General features: G+C 30.6%; 1 protein-coding gene across 1 annotated transcript; it reads right to left on the reverse strand.

The window, feature by feature from the left end:
- Positions 1-3,070: 3,070 nt before the first annotated feature.
- On the reverse strand, positions 3,071-5,062 carry LOC106340539 (polygalacturonase-like). Its single transcript, XM_013779405.1, has 4 exons — positions 4,556-5,062; positions 3,970-4,259; positions 3,517-3,745; positions 3,071-3,421 (listed from the first exon to the last, which is right to left on the reverse strand). The coding sequence occupies exons 1-4, from the start codon at positions 4,985-4,987 to the stop codon at positions 3,206-3,208; spliced, it is 1,167 nt and encodes a 388-aa protein (XP_013634859.1). The 5' UTR covers positions 4,988-5,062; the 3' UTR covers positions 3,071-3,205.
- Between the last annotated feature and the right edge of the window lie 4,437 nt (positions 5,063-9,499).

A 9,499-nucleotide genomic window follows, 5' to 3' on the forward strand; every position in this document is an offset into this window, starting at 1 on the left:
GAAGAAGAAGAAGACATGATGTTTTGTGAATCATTTTTGTGTTTTTTTTTTCAGAGAAGGTTAGTCTATTGAGGATGAATGATATTGGAGAAGAAGGTATGTGAGAGGGGAATTTATAGGAATGTTATGTTAGTAACGTAAAGGTTTAATTTGAGGCAAAATAAATTATGATTGTATATGGAAGTTTATATTTTATTTTATTAATATATTTTTTCGTCAACTTGTACCCAGATTCTGTAATATGAATATGATTGATTTAGCTTAAGAAAATACTAATTATTCACGAGATAAATTTCCATGTAAAACAGCATTACCGGTAACCGTAACTGTGCACGAAACTTTACTAGTCAAATTTGACAAAGACTTATTAATGATTTGGGGTTTATTGAATAGTTAGTATAATTAAGGGTACTATAGATTTGGTATCTTTTTCTCTTTTTAGATTGATTAAAGATTGAATAAATGAAGAATATTTGGTGTATCTTTTTTTTTTGAGCAATGGTGTATCTTGTACTTTCCCTTGTATGTATTTTTGTTATTGTTTATTATATGAAGTGAATGGCAAGTTAATAAAGTTTCATCATGTATACATATCTCACATGCATGGTCAAATTTTTTGATTTTCGGATCACTAAAGTAAATCCTGGACTCCCTGGTGAATAACAGAAAATCATTAGTCATTTGAACTGAATACGAAATATAACGAACTTAAAATATTAGTAAGCAGAACTAAAGATAATTAGTAGAAACCATGATATAAATTGCAAGATCAGTAGATTATATGATCAGTCAACGTTTTGGATAGATTTCGATTTTCGAAACTGGTTGGTTGTTAATAAGACCAAAGAGGATTCACCAATCGATAGAGAATATATATAGAAATGTGGCAATGCACATTCAAAACATTTTACAAAAGGTAATGAATAAATATAGAGTCGTGACATACAGGAAACATGCATTAAACCAAGGATGTCCGTAGCATTGCTTGTGTTAAATTCACACTTCATAACGTAAGACTAGAGCTGGACCGCCTGACCGGGCAGATGTTTTTTTTGTTTACGTAATGTAACAAAATATTTTTTACACCATTATATAATCTATAAAAATTATAATAAAATGGCAAAAAAAATACATCACATAATACATATATTGCTGTTACATAATTCCACTAATAGTAAAAGTAAAATGATTTATATAACTTTAAATGCAAATATCACGTAAATATTTGTTTTTATTTGACCAATATCATTTTTATTTACCCGATATCGAGTTGGCTAGTGGTAAAAGAAATGCTACTAGCCTTTCATTGGTCGGGTTTGATACGCGTTGGAAATAATTATTTACGATATTTGGGTTCCCAGTAAAAAAGAGAAACCATTTTTCATTTTTAGGAATATATTTTTGTTTTCGATAAATAATATAATATTTATTTATTTTTCATGTATTATGTATTTTTTTATTATGACATTACGCATAATAATTAAAATATATATTTTTAGTTTATTTTTAGTTAATGTGTGTATTTTCCATAAACTAACATATATATGCGAAAATAATATTTAAGATGCTTTGATAGGTTTTTGGTCATAAATGATAACTACATTTAAATTTTCACTCGTTATATAAATAGTCTTAATTTTTAATTTCTCAACCCGATATATAAATATTTGTCATGCATTTTTAGTAAAATATTTATATTATACTTATTAAAATGAGTAATTTGTTAGAATGAGTAATTGCATGTCTTGTATTTATATTATTATCAAATTAATTTTATTTTAACTTATTGACTTTAACATTTTATTATATGTAGGATTTTGTTTTATATGAACTTTTTTTTTTAGAACATTGTTATCTTATCTAAATGTTTTTCTTTACATACAAAACTTGAAGAATGTTCTTTTGAAACTTTTTCTATTACGATTTTCTCATAAGAAAAATCTTAGGTCTTTTTAATTTTTTAATACTGATACTTAAATGTACATGTTATTACCAAATCTAATATTTCAAATCCTTACTAAAGAAAAATAATTTAAGGTAAAATTCAATTGAACATATGTAATATCATACATAATTTAAAAATTATTTTCTAATAGCATTTTAGTTATATATATCTAAAACAAAATCGTCAATTAAATATATTAGTCGAATTGGTTATTTGAAAATTTAATTAGGTACAAATTTAGAATTATCAAGTAAAATGGATATTTTTAAATTTGTTCTCATTATTAAGTTTTTATTCCCTAATACGGCATATCCTTTAAAATTTTTAAATATTGTTAATTGATTTCATCAACAATAAATTTTTGAAAAATGATAAACATTATTTAATAGAGGATAATACCCACTAATTTATCGAAAGAGGTTTTCTACTTTACATATTAAGGTTTATAGTATTAATGTGCATTAAGTGTAATATTTATCATGAATTTGTTGTGGAATAGATTTAGGAAAAAAATCAATTTAGATTTAAGTTTATTGATTATTTCAATAGCATTGTATTGTAATTAAGTTGTAAATCTTAGGGTTATTTCTTATTTGTACTTATGTTTTAAGAAAGTAGATATAGTTTCTTGATTTCTTTATACAAGTTGTATCGATCGTTTTTCTTTTAAAAAAACCAAAGGCCTAAAATTATTATTTTTGTTTTTTGGTCAGTCAGCAAGATCAAAATGTTTTTAAATTTATTTGAGACCTAAAATAAATTTTGTGAACAAAATAATCTATAAATTTTTATTTTTTAAGAGTGGAATGATAGTGACTTAAAACTGTTAAACATCTTTACATTGAAGAATAAAATAAGGAGGTACCAAAATAATGCAAGTGACAACCGAAACAAACTAGCACACCTTTGTTATACAAACAGAAGAAAATTGCACGAAATTGATGAGACTTGTCTTTTAATATATTTTCCCCAAGAACAAATCACAACCGTAAAAGGCATATAATCAAGAAAGTTTTAAGAAAACCAAAAATCCCAAATAGGTAAATAAAAATAATATTAAATCTCAAATAACTTAATAACATAACTTACGCAACACACATGAAATCATCAGTGGTTGCTATGGACCATATCCCTACAAAGCAAGGCCAGGCTCTCGGCCTAGTGGACCGTCAACAGCCACAGGCTCATGCATCTCAATTTACAATACTTTTTAATTTTAAGTACGAATAATTGAAAAAGAGAGACATATATTCATTTTTGTCATAGGCAGTTTGGCTGAAACAATCCAGCTTCTATCCCTCCGGCATGAACACAAGCCGACGCAGCCGGTTTATTACGGTACTTTAATTTCACATCCTTAAGTCGAATTCCGGTACACGGTTTCTTAGGACTACAATTAAGTCTCACTCCAACTTCAGTTGCCGATGTTCCATGTATATCAACGAACAACACATCGCTGATTTTGATACCCGAAACCTGATGTTTTTTTAAAAATAAATTATATGAATAAACTCCAACATTAAGTACCATTATGTATCTGTATTACTTAATCAAATTAGGTATAGTAGTACCTGGCGAGGGCAATTTTCGTTACGAGGACAGTAGTTTTGGTCAATAATTATGGGGTTGTCTACGTTGTTCATTACACAATGTTGAAAGCGGATGTTCCTAGCGAATCCACTACTGGGCCTGGGCCATGATTTGATCCTCGCTCCGTTTTGCGTCCCCGTAAACGTCACCGTTTTCACAGTCACGTTCTGTACACCTGACTCCACTGCATCTTTTCCCAGGCTCCCAATGCTATGCAATATCCCATCCAAAATATTGTCAAAATTTTAATTTTTCTTTTATCAGATCTACTGATATATGAAAGCATATCAATACAAAATATAATTATTAATAGTATTTTATATTCATTTATTCGAATATTATGTTTATACGTGATACTGACATGAGTTATAAATTTTCACCATATGACAGTTTTGTAGTTCATTGAGAAGAATCCATAATAAATGTACATATACCTGATGCCGTGACCGGGACCACATGCTACATTTTCGATCCATAGACCGTTGGTTCCGGGACCGATGGAGACACAATCGTCGCCGGTGGAAATTTTGGTACTGAAGATAGAGACGGTGGAGGAAGACTGAATGTGGATACCGTCTGTGTTGGGGCTGTTTCCTGCGGCTAATACTTTGACTCCTTGAAGCTTTACGTTGTTGCAACCGTTGATGACGAAGTGGAACATCTGGCTGTTGAGTGACGTCAGCCCGGAGACCACAACGTTTCTTGAGCTCTGAAACCCTATGGTCTGTTGATTCACATGATAAAACGTCTCATTTAAATTAAATTATAGATGATAAAAAAATATAAAATAAATAAAATAAATTATAGATGATATTTGATGTATCTATGCATATGGTGTCATGGTTGGTCACTTGGTCCATGTGAATTAGGAATGGTTGAAATGTTTTTAATAAATCGTCAAAACTTCATAATTCAGAAAAGTGTGATTAGTTATATAATTCTTATTTTTGAAATGAATTTAACTAAAGTTTAAATAACTGAATTGAAGGCAAATTGGTCAATCTCTAGCACGTTACGTACCGTGGCTCCTCTAGGACAATTCTTGCCGGATGTTTTACAACCCCATAGAGAAGTTCCTTGAGCGTCAAGAACTCCGCCGTAGCCGTAGACGGTGACTCCGTCAAGATGCTGGAAAAGAATCCAGTAATCTTCATTACCGATAACTCTATAATCAGCCGGAGCCACCAATGTACCGTCTACACGGAACGTGATGTGCTTGCGCTTGCACTTGGAACCGTCGAAATTAAGGCTCCTTAACAAGAACCGGCCTTTAGGAACCACAATGGTCACGGGACGAGACGAGGCACAAGCGGTTTTCCAAACCGCCATAAACTCTTTGGTTGCGTCTGTCTTTCCGTCCGGTTTAGCTCCAAAGGACAAGACATTGTAGGATTGAGCAGAGCAAGAGGAGATGAAGAAGAAGAAGACGAAGAGGACAAGAAGTGAAGCCATTGTATGTCGCTAACTTACACTTGTTCAGAGATAGTTAAAGGAGAGAGTGGAGTAGTGCTGTAGTGGTGGTGGTGTTAGAAGTTTTAACGGTTATGGAATGCATTTATAGTGCTTGTCTTGTATATGAAGAGTGTTTTGTTTGTTTATATATTGGTTTTGGCATGTATAAGAAATTAGGTGTGAATTTGTTTTACATGATTGTTATTATTCATTTAAAACGCATCACATGCAAGTTGAATACTAAGCTCCAAAATATTTTTAAGAAAGTTTTGCTATAGGTGTGAGTAAAATTAGAGCAACGCTGAGCTAAAACTGACAAAAAAATAAATATCATAATTAAATAGCACTTTGGCAAAACATTTTTAGCTTCGGATTTTACAGATTTCAAGGACTGATTCGAGTTTAGTCCTGAATTTTATAAAAATAAAAACTGTTATTAACATGATAAACTTTTATATAAATCTTTTTTGTTCATTTATAAGAGATTAGATAGAAAAACCTCCATCTTTTTATTTATTTTTTTTATTTTTATTTATTTTTATTTTTTTTTATTTTGATAACTACGTATGCCGTTTTTGTGAAAGAATACGTAAAGGACAAAACGTATGCCTCAATTTTCTTTACACCAAAACAGAGTGTGAATGAAATGGTAGGAGAAGAAGAATAAAATGTTGAAAAGTGAAACTGCAATGGTCAATATATTTTTATTGGAGAGCTACATGAAACAATGTACGTGGAATTGCGGGGAGTTAGTTAATTTATGAAAAGAGCACGCAAAGTCTCTGCACTTTTGGCTACACCTCCAACGTGATCAATGCCGCAAAATTAATCTACTTTTGTTTATTTTATTAAATCTAACTTTATTAGCGCAGATCACGCAGTGTGGATACAATCAATATATCACAAATCCATTTTAGACCTTCGGGAAAATGGTATTTTCCGTGATATGATTTATGCTTAATTAGTGTTTTTCTAATTACGCTCAATTACTTAAAGTTCCCGTACTAATATTGTCTGCACAGTGTGATTATTCTATTAAAACTTTAAAAATGTATGGTTGTAAGTATTTTCTGTATCTGACCAGGTCGTAGTCAGTGGAGAAAAGGAAGAGTTGAATTCCATATTATGATAGAAGAATTCGTTAGGCAACCTCAACGCATAGAAACTGTATTGGCTACACTAAAGTAAAAATAATAAATAATTTTAATTAAGAAAATAACTGACCAATAAAAAAAGGATATATGGCAGAAGGAAGTTCTAATGTGATGAGGAAAACATCTCTGCACATCCCTGCACTCATACGGTTTCCTCTTTTCTTTCACTTTTTCCAATATTTTTTATTTTTTTAATCTTAATATACTTAGTAAGAGCCTAGCGTTGGAGCTGGCCATAACCAAACAAGAAGTTCCTGCACTGAGTACTGCTGACTAGCCTGACTTGGTCCGAAGTCCAAACAATGCGTTTGTTATATATATGTTTTGTTAATAAGCGGAAGACTAGGTGACATTTTGAAAAAGAGAAACCATTTTCCACGTATTTGATTTTCTCTTTGTTGTAGCGATCTGAGATCATAATTTATGTTTTGTTTCCTTTCCTATTTAAAGAAAAGGATTAATAAATGAAGAATTAACCCATCAAAAACAACGGCTATGGTTCTCTCGTTTATACTTTTGCTGTTACGTCAAGGTAGCACCAAGTGATTTAAGCGTCTTGCGCATTGATCTTTGGCAATATTGTGGATTCAAATTGTAACTTAAGACAAAAGGGTTAATGGTTGAAAAAAGAGGAAACTAACATTAAATGGTCATGGTTCGCGTTGACTATGCTGTCCAGTGCCTATCAGCCTATGCAATATACACAAGATCAACGCATGTGGCCAAGTATTTTAGTAAACGATTGGCTTTAATGACAATTTTTTTGTCAAAAATAAACGGGGTAAATTACTAGTCAAAGTTCATTAATGAAAATATGTTTGTGAACTTTTGACATAAAAGTCTTAATTTTTTTGTACAAATAGGAAGGATTGTTGCTTACCGTGTACCTAGGTCATATATATAGCAAATGAACAAAAAATATTTGTGCTAAGGTAAGATAATACTCCCTCTGTTCCTGAAAGTAAGATTTTCTAGAGTATGCACGTTTATTAAGAATTTAATAAATATTTATAATTTAATTTATTTTTTACTTTATTATACACTTTCTAATAATTTTTCACCAATGAAATTTAATCAATTAATGTTCCTCAAAAGCATAAAAAAATACCTTAACAATATAGAAAATCTATCTTTGTAGAACAAGAAAAAAATCTAAAACAGCTTACTTTCAGGAACGGATGTAGTATCAAATTATTTTGAAATATGTAACATGTGTGATCGTGTGTTCCCACTCTTTACAAAGCATCCACATGTTACAGTCATTGTCAAACTCAGAGTAACTGTATAAGATCTAAAATCAAATTAAATTGAAAATGTGATGAAAGGTTAAAAAAGACAGACAATAAATCATAAACATATATGGGAAAACAATATTTGGATGATTGGATATTGTAGACCATAGATATAGTGGACGGGTGGAGTAGAGCAACATGTTTACGGAACGTGACAAGTGGAAAATAATACGGAGGAGATATTGGGCCAATGATCACACCGAAAGGTTTTTCAAATTTCCCCTATATTATATGGTTTCCTTATACTTGAATGTTTTCTTAACTCAGACATTTGATTACTCATATTTTTCAAGTTCATGCACTTTCAGTTGACGTGCCAATGGAGAGAAACAGTAAAATATAAGATGAGACGAGACGAGATTTAATTAACTAGTTTGCCGCGTATACTTTTTCCAGTAGTTAATTAACAATGTCAATGGAAGGATCATGTTGCGCCGTATCAATACTAACTGGCATGTTCATGTTCAAGGATCCAATTTTGAGTGTGACTCCATCTTTCCTTACACCGAGAAGAATGGTGCTCCTAAAATTTATGTAATATAGGAAATATATATAATCCAGATTTTGAAAGTCATTCAATTCAAATTTCCGTTGGAAGAGTTTTGTTCTAAGAGAAGTTAAATTATATGGTTTGTATCTAGAACAAAAAAATAGTTTGTATCTCGTTTTAGAAAATACCGGCATAGAGATTCAAAATCTCTTAGCCATTCAAACAAAATAAATTTCAAATATTATTTGTGTATGCTATAATAATGGTGTCTAGTGCTGATCACATGCATTGCAAGATCTCAAAAATATACTATGCTTAAGTTCACGTAACACATTTATTACGTCTGCATATATGCTTTGCTGCATTTATTGGTAAGGACATCATGTTGTGTTCATGTTTCTCTTTGATTGTCACGCATTTGTACACAGTAGCACCATTGTGGATATACCATACTTATAAAAGTTAGCATAGACCCAAAAATTAGTAATTGACCAAACATCTACGTGTTGTTGGAGACTGATTTTGATAAACAATTTACGCCTAGTCAGTATCATTAACCTTTGGATTTTACCGGTTTAGAAGGAATTGCTATATTAATTCACATAGGGGATTCAGCGCATGTCCAACATTTTCAATTTAGTCTTAATCCCCTATGCGCATTTCAAATTTTATGTCCTTATTATTCATGTAAAAAAAATTTTAGTGTTCTCTTTGCAGCTAAAATCTATTCTATTAAAACACAGGTTTGACCCATTGATAAAAGTTGGATCCAACAACTATTTCTTTTATCTTTATCATTATTTAAAATATTATTTATTATGTTTTATGCTATTAGACCTATAGTTAAATTACCAATTGAAAAGACCTAAAAAGATATAAAACAAAAAATATACCCGCCCTTTTTAAGGGCGGGTCAGAATCTAGTTATTACTTAAAATCATGATGTCCTAAGTGGTCGGTTCTTTTGCCTAGGCTCCGGACCGGCCCTGAGGGAGGGGATTATACGTGTGACAAAAACTTAAGACGATATAATATCCTTAGGAAAGAATTCAACACACACGCATCTAACCATCTATATTATTAAAAGAGAAGTACATTAATTAAACTCCCTATTTTTTTGCTTGTCTTTTTCAGTTGCATTTACGAAATATCCTAAAACAAATAAAACTGCCTAATTTATTACTTGTCTTTTCAGTTACATTAATAAAATATGCTTAAATGAATTTAAACTTCCTATTTTATTGTTTGTCTTTTTCAGTTACCTTAATGAAATATCCTTAAATAAATTTGGACATAATGTCATTTAATCACAAAAAAACTCATGAGTTATCCTTACGTGCATAATTTTAATAATAGAGATTTTAAAAAACGTGCATCATTAAAATGTTACCTAAAACATACAACACTAATATATAACATGCATCAATAAAACTAGAATTTGAGTCACACAATTGTACGGATATTATTTTCAGTTGATTAAATTAAAAAATATTTATTTATTCAAAAAAATATTTAAGAATGGCTATGTTTTTAAAAATTATATGGTATTATTTGCTCATAACTCATTTGTCATTTG

Source organism: Brassica oleracea, chromosome C4 (assembly GCF_000695525.1).
Source record: "Brassica oleracea var. oleracea cultivar TO1000 chromosome C4, BOL, whole genome shotgun sequence".
Classification (NCBI taxonomy): Eukaryota; Viridiplantae; Streptophyta; class Magnoliopsida; order Brassicales; family Brassicaceae; genus Brassica; species Brassica oleracea.

Excerpts from the sequence above, each read along its gene's own strand:
- LOC106340539 (XM_013779405.1), bottom strand. The coding sequence starts at position 4,987 with ATGGCTTCACTTCTTGTCCTCTTCGTCTTCTTCTTCTTCATCTCCTCT. Across the intron at positions 4,260-4,555 it reads ATTGTCCTAGAGGAGCCACG|ACCATAGGGTTTCAGAGCTC; the intron begins GTACGTAACGTG and ends GTGAATCAACAG. Across the intron at positions 3,422-3,516 it reads ACGAAAATTGCCCTCGCCAG|GTTTCGGGTATCAAAATCAG; the intron begins GTACTACTATAC and ends AAAAAACATCAG.